This window comes from Sciurus carolinensis, chromosome 12 (genome assembly GCF_902686445.1).
Source record: "Sciurus carolinensis chromosome 12, mSciCar1.2, whole genome shotgun sequence".
NCBI lineage: Eukaryota > Metazoa > Chordata > Mammalia > Rodentia > Sciuridae > Sciurus > Sciurus carolinensis.
The window spans coordinates 14,667,441-14,687,558 of NC_062224.1; the positions used below are offsets into that span (position 1 = coordinate 14,667,441).

The 20,118-nt window shown below is 36.9% G+C and overlaps 1 protein-coding gene across 2 annotated transcripts in view; it reads left to right on the forward strand.

Annotated features, from left to right (window-relative positions):
* Taf3 (TATA-box binding protein associated factor 3) overlaps positions 1–20,118 on the forward strand; it is a 170,919-nt gene that overhangs the window by 111,778 nt on the left and 39,023 nt on the right. The window contains exon 3 of one of the 2 annotated variants that reach the window (XM_047520575.1): positions 11,718–13,546. In XM_047520575.1, coding sequence (XP_047376531.1) covers positions 11,718–13,546 — 1,829 coding nt within the window. Of the gene's footprint in view, positions 1–11,717; positions 13,603–20,118 lie in introns of both variants that reach the window. The other variant, XM_047520576.1, reaches the window with a different exon arrangement.

Genomic DNA, 20,118 nt, shown 5'->3' on the forward strand with positions numbered 1-20,118 from the left:
AAACAGACCAAAAAGGTATTAACAATCAAGCTGTTACAAATTGTAATTCTTTATTTTTTGGATATAGAATAAATGACTAGAGAATACTTCTTCAAAAAGACAATGTTTAGCTTAGGCTTTACAGAGTGAGAGAGAGACAGCCTGGGGATAACTAGGGGAAGAGTGTTCCTACAGGAGAAGAGCTGAATTTGTGGGCATAAAGACCTTGACATGTCCCAGATATTCAGGGAAGGAGCATGTGGCTTGAGCAGAATGTTCTGTACCTGGCTAGTTCTTTGAATTAAACTAAAACATGTCCCAGTTAGGATTTAGAAAAATGTTTGCCAAATATAGTCACAATTTAGTTCATAAAGCATATTTATTCTTTTCATAAAATGCTTCTTAGAACTGGAATTACTTCCAAGCAAAATAATATTTTGTTTTAAATAAGTAGTCCATAAAGTATTCAAGGTGCATGAGTTTATATCCATACAATTCTATACAGATGATCTTCTTTATGTGCAAATTCTGCTTGTGCGACCTTACCTGCTTCCTAGCATGTATTTGTAAGCCCCAAATGCTCACAGAACTCCCACAGAACTTTCCCAAATAGAATACATGTGCAAAGTGGCAAAAAATTGAGTCACTCAACATTCATGTCCCAGATGAGGTTGAACAAGGTGACACTGTCTTGGCTTCAGCTCTCATACTGTAAACAAGTGTCATTTTGTGGTCTATGTAGTACCATATGTTTTACATTTTTGTGCTTTTTGTTGGTGATTTTGCATTTAAAGTGTCCCCAAGCATAGTGGTATAGTACAGTTTGTTGTTCTGCGATATAGCATAAACTTCCTTCAGGCATGAGGTACATTGCTGTTAGGTAATAGTTCAATTTTAATGAATTATCACTAGATATTAAATTAGGTGTCTTTAAACAGAAACATACAAAACAAGGTTATGAACTGATCATTTGGTGAAACATTGTGATCAGAGACTGACGGGAACCTAACCCTGCACTTTCCCAAGGAGAGTGGTTCAGTGTTCATAATTCAGTGTTCACAGCAATGTTATATATAACTACCATAAATAACAAGAACTAATTGTACTGTATATGTGAACACATAGGTAATATTTCTGTGTAGCAAACCACCACAACATTTAGTGGTTTCGGACAGCAGCTATTTAGTAGCTCACAGTTGTGTGGACTGACATTTTGTGTTGACTCCACTGTGCAGTTTTCTGCTGGATAGGGCAGGACTCAGGCATATATTTGTGATTGCCTGGTGGGCAGTGCCCTCCCTTACAGGTCTGATGCTTTGGCTGGGGGTCTGGGCTACACTCTTCCCTTCAAACATGCTAACCTGAGCTCACTCACATGTTGATGCTTGCAAGTTTCCCAGGGGCTTCCCAAATTCTGTTAGCACTGCATCAGCCCTTTGAAAGGACACCAATTCAGGGAAGGGAAGAATTTCTGTTCTTTTTTTAGTGTCATTCATTTATTAAACACTTGTCCAAATTCTTTACATAACTTTGTCTTGCTGTTTGTTACTCAAGAGCCAGAAAGGTAGAAGAACTTCTTGCTAATTCAGATTGGCATAAAAGAAAATTGAAGTTCAGAAAGATTAAATGACCACAGAGCCAGTAATTGGCGGAGGCATATCATACATGTGTGTGTGATTGCAGTTTTATTTTTTCTCCACTATTTTCCTTCTTATAGATAAATGGCTAATTTGTCTTATTCTGGGGCGAGGGGGAACAACAATAAGATTAGTTTTATCAATGCAGGAAAGAATTGCCATTGTTTGTCTTGGAAAGGAAACTATGTCCTGTGCACAGTCTTCCTATTGTAGTAAGTTTAAGAAAATCTTGATAGTAGTGATTTGTGAATGTGTGGTGCTTGATTATAAATTTGATTTGCACCAAGGGCTTACATCTTGGATATGGAATCTTAGTTGTAATAGAATTTATTCTGAAAGACTTAAAGGAAGATGATTAAAATATTAGAGATATTGACATTGTCTGAAGAGATCTACTTGTATTTATTTCTTGTAAAAAAAAATCCACAATATTACCATAGCTAGGTCCTATTATGCTATTGTAATCATAGTTGAACCAAGAAGGGTGATTAACGATAGCAATTTATTGTATCTGAGGAGGAGAGAAAATAGGAGATGTTGTCGTTATCATAAATCATATCATAAATAACCAAAAAGAAGCACTCGGAATGCTTGTGTGGTGTCAGCAGCCAGCCCTTTCAGGCACGTTAGCCCAGGATGTAGCCATAGAAACCCCAAAGTCATATTGTTATCTTAGTCTTGCTGCAGTTATGTGATACAACAGTATTAACATATAGATTAGGCCATTTATAATACTAGGTGTCACTTCAGGTTGGCTTGCTTATATAGCATTTTAGTTTTTTATTGTGCAGAATGTTAGTGAAATAGTGCTTTTTTTACAGGTTAGTGTGTTATATCAGTATTTATAACACATCATCTTCACTCCACTATTAATATACTGTGTTATTGATTGGTTATACTGTATGAATTGTCATTGCCTAATTGTCTTGTCTTTGCTAGAAATTTCATTTTTAAGTAAATTGGTTTATTTAAAAATACATATTCACTTGTATGTATTGAGCCGTGCTTTGAGGGTCTGATTCCTGTTACATTATAGACAGGACAATTTAAACACATTTTATGAGGAGAGGTAGATGGACTTAATTTTTTTAGTCTCATTTAGAACTAAAAACTAAAGTGTTCAGTGAATTGCAGTTGATTTTGATATTGCTGCTCCTCCTTCCCACTCCAGACATCCAGTCTCTCTTCTTGTTATTTGTCAATTGTCTCCAGTTCCCTCTCTTCACAACAGCACCTGAGCCTGACCCTGACCTTCCTGGCAGTACCTTATGTTCCAGACCCATTTCATCTCCAATAATCCATCAATTTATTATACTTATGTTCCATTTTCTCAGTCTTCTCTCCCCAAAATAAGGCTAGCTTCATCGGTAGCTTCACTGTCTTAAAAATGCTTTGAAACATTTTAAAGATGTTACCTTTATCCAAAGACATAAATCTAGTGGTCAGACAGTACTGTCACATGTTTTTCATTGAGATATTTAGGGTCAGGAGTAGCTCTGTCTTGCCCTAATTTAGGTCATCCCTTGCACTTGGGTCAATTACATATAAAGATGTCCATAATAATAAAGACCTTCAACTCTTAGCAGTAGGAAGTCAGATATAAATACTTACGTTTTGTAGATGAGAAATCTTAGGTCTTGGGAGACCAAATGGGCTGTGTTAGGTTGAATTGTGGGTCTGGGAACAGATCCCAGCTGTATTTCAGTCCAGCTCTGTTTCTAGTAATTTTCATTTCTTTCCTCATTTCTGTCCTACTTGTGTACCTTGTGCAGCTCCCTGCCCTACCACTTGAATTGACGGCTGACCACAAAATGTGGTTGATTCTTAAAGACAGGAAATTACCATAGTGGCATCCAGAAGGTGGATGAGTGAATGAATGAGTACTTGTAGCATTGAGTGACTTCGAGGAGCTGGTTTTGATAAATATACCTAATATCCAGGTGAATATAAAGGTGTTTTTAAAGAAACACTTTTAAATAATCCTTTCATGCTTATTAACAGAAAAGGAATCTTATAAAATAGGATGCATAGATGAATAGAAAAATAAAGTTTGTGTCATCTTTGTTGAAATTAGTTTCTGCATGTATTTTAAAAAACATGAGAAATCTAGTTTTAAATACGCTTAATTTGGGGGGAAACATGCATACAGCTTTTTATTATTCCTTTATTTAAAGTTTAAAAATGGAAGTGTATTTTCTGCTTAGTTTGAGAACATGCCACTGAATTTTAAAAGTTGCATGCATCTGTGTAGTTAATGAGATAAAAAGCTTTCATGCCATGTGCAAACAATTTCCTTTTTTTTCCTAATGTCTATGAGCTTTTTAGATTATAGTGTTTCTTTAAAGGCATTTACTATTCTAGTTAAAAAGATATTTTGTTCTAAGTCAATATTTATAGTAGCTTGGAATTAACCTCCCTGAAATCCTTGTGGTTTGTTCAGACCTTATTGCCTTGTTTTGTTTTTGTTTGAGAAGTTTGGTAAAGAAGCATGTTTTTCTCATTATTCCTCAAGGAAATGTAGGGAGTGTGGATTATTTATTTGTGTCATTAATGAAGGAAAATTGGAATGGAGTTTGTAGTGCCCTGCCCCCATCAACATTTGTGAAGTTTTTAAAAGATGGACATTAATATGAATACATTTTATTTCTTTTATGTTATTAAAAGAGAGTTTGACTATTGTTCTGAGTCACACATTGATACATTTAGGATAAAGGACCATCTACAACTTAAACAGTTCTCAAAAAATTATAATAAATTTTATTATACAAAGTTATGTATAATTATTGCCTAATTATAAATCAAATGTAAATAATAAGTGAGTCTGGGTGAAGGGTATTCCTGAGTTACTATGTTGTTGTTTTGTTTTTTTGGTGGTACAGGGGTTGAACCCAGGGATGCACTACCTCAAAGCTACATCCCCAGCCCTTTTTTAAATTTTATTTTGAAACAGGGTCTTGCTAACTTGCCAAGGCTGACCTCAAACTTGCTATCCTCCTGCCTCAGCCTCCCAGATCTCTGGGATTACAGGTGTACACCACGGCACACAGCTATTCATAAGTTCTTTATAGTTTTTTACATTATGATAAGCTTTCCTGCTATAGTTAAATACCTGTATTTTTCACACAATTTGAATTTCAAATTCTGAGTCATTCATATTATTTCACATTGTTTTCCTTTTTTGACAGGTGAAAAAGCATACCTGGTGTATTAGTCTACTTTCTGTCACGATAACAGATACCTGAGACACCCAATTTATGAAGAAAAAAGGTTTATTTTGACTCATAGTTTCAGAGGTTTCTGCCCACAATTGGTCAACCCTCTTGATTTATGACTGTGGCAAAGTAGCACATCATAGCAGGAGCCCATAGTGGAGCAAAACCTCTCACATGAACCTTTGGAGGACATTTAAGAGCCAAATTCCTACATGCAAAAATACTTGACAGAATGAAAAGTTCCTCCTTATTGAGGCAGTTTTTCTAAGATTGAACTGTAACATTCATATTTTAGAGATTCTTTATGAAAAATAGGGTTGTTGATAGTGCACATGACTTAAATAAGTTAAATTTTTTTTGAAAATAGATTCTCACACTGGTTTAGGTGTGATTCTGCTTATGTTCTTTTATTGTTGGTGGTCTTGTTTTTTCTTCCCTGAAAGTAAAGGGCTTATATCATAATTAAAGGTGTTCTCCAATGAATGATAGTAATAATAATCATAACAAATATCATAAGATTAAACAAATTCTCACAGAAAGGAAGAACATGGAAAGTCGTATCACTGTTAACTTTGACCAACTTTTAACCCGAGCAGAAAGAAGGCCCTGGTTTTGTAACTCTTTACCTCCCATAGCAGTATGAGTGTGAAGACTTATCAAGCACTGGCTTCCTTAACTGGAATATCCATCATCTTAAACAGTTTCTGCAACAACTCTCCACTCTTTTCATTGCAGAACAGAGTTGTCGGGGCAGATGGTTGAGGAGATTGGTACCTTTTGACCCATGACTGCTAACTCTGGTCTTGTGCTGTTTGTGCTTCCGTGGTTTTACACTGATTATAGAGATTGCTTTTTGTTTTCTTAATCTTTTCCAAAAGTATTATAAGGGTGACTTTACAATGTGTATCTCTGCTATTGACCAGTATTATTATTTAGAAGCTTGTTACTTACCTCTAATTATTGATTACTTTTTATTGTGCTCGAAAGGTATGTGATGCTAATGTCCACATCTGCTGGGTCAAGAAAGAAAGCACTAAGAAGTTGAAGATCTTGCTTAAAATTACACAATGAACAGTTTTTTATGAACAAGGGTTTTCTCTAATACTTGTTTATTACATATATACAGAAGAGTCCTTCCTCCAGTTTCAAAATGTTGAAACAATAGAAATATTGCATATCATCAGATATAACATTTCATTTCTTTTGGACAAATTGTGCAGTTTTGTAGTCAAACTATTTCCACAGATGAGCACTAGAAAATATTAAAACACTCATAAGAGACTTGGGTTGGACTCAGTGGTGGAGTGCTTGCCTAGCATGCATAAGGCACTGGGTTAAATCCTTAGCACCATACACAAAACTAATTAACAAAATAAAGTTATTATTTTAAAAATTCACTTTAAAAAACAGTTGTAGGATGTTTTATAATTATTAATTAATGGTGCTCATTTTGCAAAGAATATTTTATTGCCATCTTCCTCTGATCAAACTAAAATTAAACTTTACCCATGGTAAAAGATAAACCATTTGGTTTAGCCATCATATATTTTATTTTAAGATTGCAAAATTTTAGAAAATAAAATTAAAATTATCTATGTTATAAAAAGCCAGAAACTTACTATGCCTAACCATCAATTATGTTTATATTGGAGCAGACATCAGCTGGATCAACTGATTTATTTCAGTTGGTGGTATTTCTAGAATAAAATACATTCACTCTAGTAGAAAAATTCCCTATGCAGGAGAATGTATTAATAAGTGTAGAACGTTTCAGCAACAGTGAAAATGAATGAACTGTAATATATAGTACCTGATCAACCTAGGTAAATGTCCAAAATCATACTGGGTGGAAAAAAGCAAAAGAATATTATGTAGTATGATATTTATGTAAGGTTCCAAAACGAGAAAGCTACATTCAAATGTGGCAAAACTATAATGGAAATGGGGAATGGTGGATTTTTAAAAATCTTGACTTTATTTTTTTCAATAGGAGTTATCCATATCCTGGGGATGGGGTAGAGAAAGCAGGGGGTGAGTGGGAAAGGAGCCAGCCGGGAGAGTGACATTGATAATGTGCTGTTTCTGAAGTTACGTTATGGTCTCAGTATTTTTTCATTGTTGTGCATTATACCTTATATGCACACTGCCTGTGGCCTTGGATAGGTATCAGATAATTACTCATTTAAAAGATTGTTTAAAATGCCTTCATAATTCTTCCCGTTCTTTTTAAAAATTTAAGGCTTTCTTTTCCAGCAAAGTTCTTTGCTCATTTTGACTGATTTCAATACTGCAATCTAAGATTTCTTATAAAGTTTTTAAAAGTAAATAGAAAATTGTAAATTAAACTAATAATCTCTTGATTCTTTAAAAACCTATTTTAAAACCTTTGTATTCCTAAAAGCAACATTTGTGACAGTTTAGTATTGTAATTTATATCTCTCCTTTAAATCGTATAAAACTTCTAGATTAATATGTTGGCAGCAGGGACTTGAACAGAAAACAAGAACTATAGAAATAAATTAGCAACACCAGAATAACCCTTTCTAGTTTGTAGTCCTACTTTAAATCAAGCTTTATGTTAAAATTTTTCTCTTATTTGTTTAAACGTGAACAACCAACATTAATTTTTATTATTTTTTAAGAAAAATTTTTAGATGTTGATGGACCTTTATTTTATTCATTTATTTATATGTGGTGCTGAGAATCGAATGAATCCAGTTTCTCACACATGCTAGGCAAACACTCTGCACTGAGCCACAATCCCAACCCAATTTTTTATTACTTTTATGAGTTATTTTAACTTTAAATTAAAAACAAACCCAATGAATTTTCTAACTTATTTATATGAAGGTTTTAAGTTTTTTCCTAACCAAACCAGGCATACTTCCTTCAGTTCAAATGTCTATCTGGTAGCCATCTTGCCAATTCCAATCTGATAAAATTGCACTAATAAAATAGTACAGTTTTAAGCATACTGTGTTCAGAACACAACTTTTCAAGCTGTTCTGATTGCAAACCAGTCCTTGTATCTGGAGGACTAGTATGATAGTCTTTGGGTAGCCTCTTTCTAGAGACTGTTTATGTTTGAGCATTTCCCAATGTCTTGCTAAGGAACTCTCTAGAGGACTCACTCTCAGAAGTAATATAGATTCAAAGTAGCCTCCAGAATTAAAGCAAGATTTACTTTTTTTCCCCTTTCTTCCATCCCCCGCCCCCTCTCTCCTTTCTTTTTCTCTTTTTCTTTTTCCTCTTTGTACTAGGGATCAAACCAGGGTCACTTTACCACTCATCTACATCCCCTTCCCTTTTTATTTTTTGAAACAGGTTCTTGCTAGATTGCTTGAGGAAGCCCAGTTACTCAGGCTGTCCTTGAACTTGGAATCCTCCTGCCTCAGCTTCTCATGTTGCTTTGGATTACAGGCCTGCACCACCTACATGCTCAAAGTTCACTTTAACACATTAGGCCACCAAACCTTTGTCTTTCTGCTTTGGCATCTTTGAGATTCATGAATCACTGTAGAGTAAGAAGGAATTCTTTGAATCTAATAACTATTCTAAAAACTTTCATTCACTTGGACAATATCCTAAAGCTGTCTTCTTTCTGATTTTTCATGTTTACCATTTGAGCAAATTCATTCTCGAAAGAGTGAGGAGGGAAGGAAGTATTCCCATGATCTGAATATGGTAGGTCTAGGACAGGGATCAGCCCTGTAAAGGCCCCTTTCTGTAAAGGGCCAAATAATAAATCCCTTAGGCAGTCTTTGTTGCATGATAGTGGGAATACAGCTACACATGCAGCAAAGAGGGTAAGTGACCATTTCTAGTTGCTGAGAAAAAACGTTACAGAAGAGGTAACATTTGATGGGAGAAATAGTCACCAGTGTGTCAGGAGGGCAGAGACATGTCAGGCAAAGGGAGTTTCACGAGCAGAAGCCCAGAGGTATGGCACTGCCCTGCCAGACGTGTGTCTGGACTGTGTGGAGTGCGCGGGCCCACTGTGAATGATGAGACCACTTGCCATACTGGATCATAGAGCATCTTTCTTAGTCATGCCGGAGAAATTGGATTTTTATATTTTAGAATGATGATTTTTTTTGGGGGGGTTGCTGGGGATCGAACCCAGGGTCTTGTGCTTACAAGACAAGCACTCTACTGACTGAGCTATCTCCCAAGCCCCTAGAATGATGATTTTTCTAACATGTTTTAGCCTTACAACAAGACTTCTATGGAAGCTAAGCACATAGAACATATCTTAAGAGGTAACTCTCCCATTTATTGGAGAATAGGAGACCTCGCCTCTACTGAGTAGTAGTCTGAGAAGGAATTCCAGAAAATCTTCAGACTCCCAGGGATGCCGTTAGCAATCTATTTCTGATGGGACCAGTGAAAAGTTTTAAGATGGGGAGCCCCACCTCAGATGGTCACGTGTGAAAGATGGTTCTAAGGACGGTGTCACTGAGGCTGAGACCGGATAGATATTGTGGTTGCAAAGAAGAGTCTCTGGGGCTTGGGACTAAGAGGACAGTAATGGGGGTGGGGGGACATGTAAAAGGAAGTAGAGTAGAAAACTTGTGTTCACAATGCAAATTTGAAGGGGTCACAGGGAAGGAAGTAGCCTAGAATGATTCCCATGTTTCTGCCCCAGGTACTGGATAGATGATGGTGCCATTATCAAGTAACAGCAGTGCGTATGTGCTGACGTCATCTTGTTCTTTACAGTTTGCAGAATGCTTCCCTTACGTCACCTCATCCATGTCTTGTGATCTCCCCTTAATGCTTTCAAAACCTGACTTCTGCTGCGGTTATCCTTCATTCATTCTCTTCTCTGTTCTCTGTCTATCTATCTGTCTGCCTATCCATCTATCTATCTGTCTATCTATCTTTTGGAGATGAGGTCTCACTATGTTGCCACAATGTTGCCCAGGCCAGTCTTGAATTCACGATCCTCCTGCCTCTGCCTTCCGAGTAGCTGGAATTATTGGCACACACCCCCACACCCACTTAGCCTTCATTCTCATTGGCCTCAAAAGTCCTGACCTGGTTCTTGAGGCTTCCTTTTTAAAAATTGCTCCACTGGTCTCCTTGACATCTGATCCTCCTGTATTTTTTTAAATTCTTCTTCCCTTTATCTTTATATGTAGGTATTCTTCAAAATATTTGAACCTGCTGGCTCTTTTTTTACCCTTGCTCATACATCTGTTATTGTAATTTCAATCATCTCAAGAAAGATTGTTCTCTCACACACCATGTCCTGCTTTCTGAACTTCAGAATTATATCTTTAGCTGCCTACTAGACATTGCTGACTAAGTGTTTATCAAACTGTTTCAAGGCACTGAGGTAATGATCACTGTCTACTTTTTCCTTATTTCCTATTTCTGTTAATGACTACATTTATCACTCTCTAGGCCTCAAACTTTTGAAATTGTATTTGAATCCTTTCTCAACTTCTGTACTCCATCACTGTCAGGTTCTATCCATTCTGTCTTCAGAACATCATTTACCTCTGTTGTTTCCTATTTGTTACCACTATTCTAGTTTAGACTTTTCTTGCCTTTACCTGTATCATTTCAGTAACCCTATAACTTGTCTCCTCTCCTTTAGTACCTGTTATTTTCCATCCCACCCACCCATGTTTCTGCCAGTGTGATTTTTCTAATACATATCCCACTCATCTTCTCCATTTGTCTCCATTTCTGTTCATTGTTGGCTCCAGTTGGCCTCCCCGTCCAAACTACCAGTAGAATAAAGGTCATGTTCATTTTTCTGGAATTCAAAAGTTCTAGGATCTGGATATAATTTTACTAAACTTCATTTTCACTGCTTCCCATTTTGTACCCTACTTTCCTGACAAATGAAATTATTCCCTAGTTTTTATATACTTCCTGTGTCCCACCTCCTTCTCTGTCATCTGCTCCTTCAGATGAGTGGGACTTTGCCACTCCCAGCTCCAGGTATTCCACACACTGTATAATTACTAAGTCTACCCACATATTTGACATTGCAACAATCTGTTTTCCTCTGAATTTTATAGCACTTTATCTGTCTATGGCACTAGTCATTTCCTATGTGCTACACACATACATTATTTCCCCACTAAATTTTGAATTCTTTTAGGTCATGAATTCTCCCTGAGCTCTTTCAATCTTGATCACTGTGCATTATATGCTAAGTTAATATGTGTAGAAAGAAATAATCTTATCTTGCAACTCTGGTCAAGTAGGCTGGGCAAGTAGCATTGGCCCCTTTTGAAAGGTCAGGAAGCAGGCTCCAAGAGGTTGAGAGATTGCCTAAGACTGGTTGCTCTGTAGTGCCAGAACTCTAGCTGAAACTCTGTTTTTTCCAGTGTCTAAGCAGAATGTATTGCATTGTACCCTGCTGCCTCTCAAGCAGCTGACATCAAACCAAAAAGAAGTTATAAGTGGGAGAGGAATTGCATTCAGAAAATTAAAATGTATTCCAGAAGTTCTTAAAAAGCATGCCTTTCTGTCACTTCTGAGGAGTGTAGTCATATAATAACCCATCTCTTGGTTTCTAGAGGGGTGTGTGTATGCGTGTGAGGCATGGGGACATGGGAAGGACATGGAAATAGATAGACAGGAAAAGAGCTAATTAAGGAAGCAGGAGAAGAAAACCTGGAAATACTTAGCAAAGTCCAGATCCTGAAGTTAGAGCCACACCACCTGAGAGAACAACAGTTAGTTGTTCATCTGCCATCGCTGACTGTTGCTCTTAAAAGAAGGATGGCGTGCAGGTAGGGAAGATCCCTGAGAACTTCCAGCTTTACTCTCCAAATACTCAGTTTCCTTTCTTTCCTAGAAATCATATTTGAAGCATTGTTTTTATTAGGTTTTGTTACATTCCAATAATACTATTTTTCTTCTTTGCCAGAGGAGGAAGAAGAGCAGGTACCCACTGATGGGGGCACGTCAGCAGAAGCCATGCAAGTTCCCTTGGAAGAAGATGATGAATTGGAGGAGGAGGAAATTATTAATGATGAAAATTTCTTGGGTAAAAGACCATTGGACAGTCCTGAAGCTGAAGAGATGCCTGCCATGAAGCGTCCACGACTGTTAAGCACTAAAGGGGACACTCTAGATGTAGTATTATTGGAAGCTCGAGAACCACTCAGTTCAATAAATACACAAAAGATTCCTCCAATGCTGTCTCCAGTCCACACACAGGACAATACAGACCTTGCACCTCCATCACCAGAGCCACCCATGTTGGCTCCAGTGGCAAAATCACAAATGCCAACTGCAAAGCCATTAGAAACCAAGTCATTTCCACCCAAAACGAAGACCAAAACCAGTTCTCCAGGACAGAAGACTAAGTCACCCAAAACCACCCAGTCACCAGCAATGGTTGGAAGTCCTATTCGGTCACCAAAAACTGTCTCCAAAGAAAAGAAATCACCTGGACGTTCTAAAAGCCCCAAAAGCCCCAAAAGCCCCAAGATTATGTCTCATATCCCCCAACCACCTGTCAGACCCGAAACACCAAATAGGACTCCTTCAGCCACAGTAAGTGAAAAACTTAGTAAAGATCCCATCCAGGTAAAACAAACCCAAACTCCCCCTGATGCTGGGAAACTGAACAATGAGACTCAGCCGAGAAAGGCTGTGGTGACGGACAAAACGATTGATGACTCTATTGATGCTGTGATTGCGAGAGCCTGTGCTGAACGGGAGCCAGACCCTTTCGAATTTTCTTCTGGATCAGAATCTGAAGGAGACATTTTTACCAGCCCTAAGAGAATTTCAGGTTCGGAGTGTACCACTCCAAAAGCTTCCACTTCTTCAAACAATTTCACCAAGTCTGGATCCACTCCTCTTCCTCTTTCAGGTGGAACTTCAAGTTCTGATAACTCATGGACAATGGACGCCTCCATCGACGAGGTAGTGCGGAAGGCGAAACTGGGAACACCTGCCAGTATGCCTCCCAACTTTCCTTATATCTCTTCTCCCTCCGTTTCTCCTCCCACTCCTGAACCTCTCCACAATGTGTATGAGGAGAAAACCAAGCTGCCTTCATCAGTGGAGGTAAAGAAGAAGTTGAAAAAAGAACTGAAGACGAAATTGAAAAAGAAAGAAAAGCAGAGGGATAAGGAGAGGGAAAAAGACAAAAGCAAAGAAAAAAGTAAAGAGAAGGATAAAGTGAAAGAGAAGGAGAAAGAAAAGGAAGTTGGCAAGGAAACAAAGTACCCATGGAAGGAGTTTCTTAAAGATGAAGACTCAGATCCCTATAAGTTTAAAATAAAAGAATTTGAAGACGTTGATCCAAAAGTGAGATTAAAAGATGGAATTATGAGGAAGGAGAAAGAGAAGCATAAAGATAAGAAGAAAGACAGAGAAAGGGGCAAGAAAGATAAAGAGAAAAGAGAAAAGGAAAAGGTTAAAGATAAGGGTAGAGAAGAGAAGATGAAGGCCCCACCAACACCACTGGTATTGCCCCCCAAAGAAATGGCTCTGCCCTTATTCAGCCCCGCTGCAGCAGTACGGGTCCCCTCCATGCTGCCTGCCTTGTCACCAATGCTCCCCGAAAAACTGTTTGAGGAGAAAGAGAAGCCTAAAGAGAAAGAAAGGAAGAAAGACAAAAAGGAGAAGAAGAAAAAGAAAGAGAAAGAGAAGGAAAAGGAGAAGAAAGAGAAGGAAAGGGAGAAAGAGAAAAGAGAGCGAGAGAAGAGAGAAAAAGACAAGGAGAAACACAAGCATGAAAAAGTAAGCAGTTTATCATTTTCGGCACTATCTGAACAAAGTCCTAGTGAAAAACACAGGTAAACAAAGCCAGCAATTGTATCTGTGTTCTGGATGTAAATCACCCATAACTTAATGGAAATATGTTTGTTATAAGGTTACAAAGTTTATTTTAGTAATGGAAATATGTTTGTTATAAGGTTACAAAGTTTATTTTAGTTCTGGAAACCATAAGCTTGTAATCAAGACCCCCCCATACACTCAAAGATGTTAAAATTCATAGCTTAAACTCTGTATTAACTGTGCTAATCTCTGGCAGTTTTTTCTTAGTAATCTGTAATTTTAAATAGTGAAGTGATGTTTTTGTTAATTATCAAGTCTACTGTATAATATTTTGTGCTATCAGATCCCTGGAAAACACAGAACTCATTTTTCTAAGAGCATGTAAAGTCATGGCCCTGCTTTAAGAGGATAGCAAGGCCCATAGAAAGACTCCTGACTCAAGTTTCTTTCTGAAGAGCCATTCTGGCATTTATTCAGGATTACGGCTATCTATAGTACTTTGAGTAGCATCTCTTATTCCTTCCATTTTCTGCATTAACAAGATTAGAACTCATTCTGAGGATCTTAGCCCGAGCCTCTAGGCTTGTCTGGTTTAGGGCAGAAAGTAACTCCACATAGCACAGATGTTTACCTTGTCAGTAAATCAGACATTCACAGTCCGTCCAGAAAAACTGATAGATCCTGCCATTTTGTAGGAGCCAGGACCTCTGTCCTGTTGCCAAAGGATGTGGCCTATGTCCTTATGACTCTGCTCTTCCTTCATGGCTCTTGGGATTATTATATTTGTTGACTGGTTGATTTGAAAATTTGTTTAAACTTTCTAAAAAAGCAACTCAATATTCATAGTGCCATCCATAGAACCCCTCAGAGGTCCTTTCCCTAGCCTATAGAAGTGATCTTCTCTGTTTGAACGAAACCTCAAAATATTGAGGTTTCCACGTGATAAATATAGATTTGAGCTATAGTAGATCTATTACCAATAAATCTTACCTAGGAAAGTTAGTTTTGCTGAAAATAGTGATGGCAGCTCTCACATTTTTCTGCCTAACTTGATTCTTTCTTTTCCCCCTTAGCTATGCTAAAATAGAAAGACGTAGAATGGAAATTCTGATATCGATAACTGAATATTGGCAAGTTATGTAGATACAGAAACTCAATTCTTATTTCCATTTTACAAATCATTTTATCATTTTATTATTTATTCTTATATACAACTTGTCAGGTTTGAAAGCTCTTACACTTTATTTTCTCCTCCTAACGCACCTGTGACATAGATCCAATAGTTTATCACCCATGAATGAGAAACTGACCCTGAGAGAGTAACTTGTCCAAGCTTGAGATTACAGGAGTAGCAAACAAGCCAAGTCACTTAGACCACAGATATACTTCATATTTTGAAATGTTTATTGTTAGAGATATTGTCTGACAGCAATTAGTCATTATACTATCATGTACTAGTAACTTGGCAACTGAACCCTCAGTCAGTCAAACATGATACTTTTGCTTTCATCACCATCTTGAAATCTTTAGAAATTCAGTGGCATTGTTTCAACAGCCATTATGAATTTGAGAGAAGCCCATCAGATTAGGTTCATAACTGCAGTCCATACCTTTCCTCTGAATCTATCTGACTGTAAGAAAGACCAGTCCCTCAGACTACCTCTGGCAGGCAAAGGCTCAGTTACTAGTCACTGATTTCATCTGACAGAAGGACCCACGTTCTTAAACCAGTTTTGATGAATTGTGAATCAGAGATATGAAAAGATAAACATTTGTCAAAGTCAGCCGTCTTATAAGAACTTTAAAAATAATAAATAGTATTGCCTGTAGAGTCAGACCTGAATTCAAATCCTGACTCTAGTGAAATTGGGCATTTTGCTTTTATGAGGGTTACATGAGATGCAGGATATGCATATTACTATAGCTGCACCTAAGTAAATGCCATCTCAGTAACTAGAGATGATGATGGTGGTATTATTCCATTTTGAATCCACCATAAAACTGTAAATCTCTGGGTTTGCTATTTTGTCCTCTAGGCTTGCTACTTCATTTGACCATACTAGCCAACGTAGTAGTACAGGTGTGTCAACTATTGTTAGGCTTTTAACAATTATTTCTACTTTCTTAGCATTCATTTAAATTTTAGTCTTTTACACAGATAGGAAAGGATAAAGGCCACTGCAGCTCGTGGAAATGCCTTGACAATGAGTAGAAATTGACATATTAGTATAAACCTTAAGACTTTTTTTTTTTTCAACCCCAACCCTGAAGTATTAAGTAAAATGAATAATTGAAAGTAGTCCTGACGTGGAGTTATATATGATCATTGAATTTTCTTACATGTCCACAGAATAAAGGCAACAAAGGTAAATTTTAAAATCTCCTGTTTATGTTGCCTATTTATAAAGATTTTACCAGCCTTGTACACATTTATCAATACTAGTGACCAACACAGATATCATTAGTTAAACAAGAATTGCTTGGTGAGTAGAAGTAGCTTTGGGCTTTGGAATCCAGCATACCCTGGATAAAATCCCAAAGAAAGTTTTTTAGCTTCTTTAATCCTTAGGTATTTCATGTTTAATGTAGAGAAAATGATAAAACTAAAAATAGCAAAATAGTAATAGTTAACATTTGAGTAATTACTATATGCTAAACACCATGCTGAGCACTTTATATAATCTTAAGTCCTTACCACAACCCTCTGAGGTAGACACTATAATGATTATAGTCACTTTAAGATGAAAAACTTAGTTTTAGAAAGATGAATAAGTGTGCCCAAGATAACATACTTAATAAGTAAGCGACAGAAGCCAGAATTTCAGTGCAGAACAGCAAGACGAATTGATGTTTCTAACCACTATGCTTTCCTACATTAAGTTAAAAATGGGGTAAGTGAAATAATGTATGTAAGCTTTTAGTTCTCCTTTATGAGCAATAATAGGCATTAGTCAAGGTTAGGAGTTTGGTGTGTCACTTATTTAAAATGGAACTTTGTAAGAAAAACCTATTAAGAGCAACTATGTTGACAAGCCACATAGCATAATAGCAATTAGCGGTGGTCAACCTACCAGTACATCAGAGCAGTTTAAAATAAATTTAAATTAACATTATTAAAATTATTATTAAAATTTTTTGTTTTTGTACCTGTCAGTGTATGTATTGCATGACTATTTAAGACCATGACTCTTTGGGGTTTAAATGAAAGTATAGGATTTAAAATTACTTTAATTAAAATTTATTCTTGGTATTTTAAGTGGTTTTTGGAGGAGGGATCATTGTAAGAAAACATTTTGCTATTTATATTAGTGGAATTGGAGAGTTGTGTCTACACGTGCGTATGTGTGTGTGCGCACAGGCGCACTGCTGGGGATAGAACCCAGTACCTGTCTCCTGCTAGCCAGGTGTTTTATCACTGAGCAACACCCCCAGCTCCACCTATATAATCTTAAATACAAGATAAACCAAAATCTGCCTGTCAAATGGTGACTGTGTTTTTATATTTGAATATATTCTTATTTGAATATGATGGCCCAGTGGAGTGTTGCCCCCAAACGACGACATCACCCTCTGTAAGTAAACAGGCCCAGCTGGCCCACAACTAGCAAGGAACATGGACTTCGGTAGTCACACTGACCTGGGTTGAGGTCCTAGCTCTGCTCTTTCCTAGCTTCTCATGAGCCTCTCTTAACCTCTTGAACCTTCGCTTCCTTCCCTCTGTCTCTGCCCCTCATTCAATACCAGGAAGAGACAGCATCATTATGTAGTTTACCTCTGTTTAAAAACAATAGTTTCATGCCTTCTCAAAGAATATGTTGGCATAAAAGGCCTTCTCTTCTGCTTTCTCATAGAAAACACTTAAGTAAAGACTAGTTTGTGTCATTTAAGATGAATAGATGACTAACAATTCAGGATTTTCTTGGAAATAACCAATAATGTTGATAACCAAACCATGGATAATTGAAAGTTGTATGTAATGAAAAGTCCATTGACTTTATAAAGGAGTCCCCAAATTTTATCCTACTGATTGATGAATTGTTTCATTTGAGTTAACATTAGCTATTGAGTGAACTAACCTAGATAGAAGATGATTTTAACAACTGTCACTTACTGGGTGCATTCAAGTGCCAGACCTGGGCAGAACTCCATTATTTAATCCTCCAAACAGCTCTAGGGGTTTGGTATTTCTCTTCCTGTTTTACAACTGGAAAAACTGTACAGAAAGGTTGGATGACTTGCTACAGCCCTGGGTGGAAGAGCTGTGATTGGCCAGGTCTATCTGCCTGAAGCCTGGATTCCTTATCACCCATGCAGCTTCCCAGGCCCATCACTCTGTCTGCTCTGGTGTGTCTGAGTAAGGGGATGCTAGTGGGAGAGGGACAGGTAAGAAGGGTCAACACTCAGGAGCAGGGTGACATCACTACTCAATAAAATTCTAGTCCTTGAGGAAACCGTAGACAACTCCTGTTCAACTGCCACATTTTAAAGACCATGAAAGGGGTATCCTCCAAGCCTTAATGACTTTAGTAATCAGAACAATTTAAAGTTTTAATGTTTCTTTACCCACAAATCCTTTAGGATTTGCCCCTAAATAATTTTTTATTAAATTTAAACAGTTTAGAGAACGGTAAATAGTCTTACTGGTTTTCCCCTTTAACAAAAGATTTTCATCTTTGTTTTCTTGTATTTAAAGTAAAATGGATTCAATTCTAGTGTTTTCTCATTAACTGTTAACTTGTGAGATAAAGGATTTTTCAGTAAATAAAATAGCACAGTAAATGAAGGAAATACTCTCTTCGTATTTCTTATAACTGTCTATTCCAAGAAGAAACCAGTAACTTAATGTTTAAATGAGCATGTTTAATTATAGAAGTCACCAAAGTCACCCTCCGCTAACCCTGGCTGAAAGCAGGCGTGGGTTGTTAGAGTATCCACGCTGGGTGCCACTCCTGCTTAACCACAGTTGTGCATCTTCTTCTGACCATCTTAATATTTTAGATGGCTTATCAGTGTGTAGTTAGACTGTGTTTCAAAAGTAAATTATGTAAAGACTCTAATTGCTAAGGAAGATAATAGAAGGGTTACCTGTCAGCATCCAAATGTTAGGTGATTAAACTTGGCTTTTTGTGAGGAGAATTTATGTATTTTTTCTAACTTATCAGCATAGATGGGAATCTGAACTCGTGCTTGCTGAACTTACTGCCACCACAGCTAGTACACATATGTGGTGTTTTTTTTTTTTTTTTTTTTTTTTTTTAATGAAAGGAGTTTAACATTAAAAAAAATAAACTTGGACAGATTATATTGACAAAGCTGCCCATTACCTTTGTAGAAAGTCCCTGTCAAAAGATAAACTTTAAAGCTGGAATGCATGAAAGAGTTCCAAGATAGAATTTAAATTTAAACTGATTCTTTATAGATAAGCTTTTTAAAAATCCACCTCTTTGCTTCAAGTCAGGATTTTAAAAATAAATTTCCCCTTTAAATCTCTTGAGCGATTTTCATTTTTTGCAAGGCCGCACTGCTGGTGTCCTGGAAAAATGGAGAGTTAGAGCTTTATCAGTTGGTGCCCTGAGGTATGTGGCAAAGAAGCTAAATCCTTGAAGATTAGCAAAAAAAATGCAGCACATGGCAATAAGGGGCTTATATGACTACTAGTATTAGTTCAGGTGAAAGAAGTATTGCTTATACATAAAACTGGACAAATCCACTGACAATGTATTTTTAGTTAGCTACAAAGGAGTCTTATATTGCTGGACTTTACCTCTTTGGTGAATTGGGAAGCTTAGTAATCCACTGTAAATGCTCTTCTGCTTGCCCCAATTCTCAGCATTACTCCAAAGTGCTGTTCTTTTATTTTAACCCTTAAAAGCTCATGTTGTCCCCAGATTTGGGCTCCATGCCATTAAAAGATGGCATTAGTCATATTAAGTAATCAAAGTTGTTTTCATTGAGTTTGTTGGTTCTTAGGAAGTATGCATACGAAATTATTTTATAAGAAGTATCTCTTTCCAGTAAGCATTCAGATAAAGTTAATATAAGCAAAAATATGGGAAGAAAATTCTATTTAGAAATTACACTATATCTACATTAGCATCCTCATTCGTCTTTTTCTTCTTTAGAAGTTTATTGATCTTTTTCTATAGTTCTAGAAATTTTTCAAGATAAATCTGATTTAACTTCTTTGAGAATAAGTGTGTAAGTAGTTTATAGGTGCGGTTACACCAGTTGTCCTATTTGTCTGGCACAATCCCAGTTTGCATTTTTTTATGGCATAATTAAACCTCCCTTTCACTATCAGAGATGTCTCTGGATAACATGGACACTGTATATACAGATAAAATTTTGAGCTGATGTAGCAGAATCATTCATTAATTCAGCTAGTTGAATACCTGTTGCCTTCAGGACCCATTTGTACCATTTCTAATCTGACTTATAAAATGTGCCATTATTTTTGTTTGCTTATTCTTCCATGTTATTTTATTTTTTATAAGAGGTCATAAATAGATGATATCTTGGTTTGTTTGCCCTGT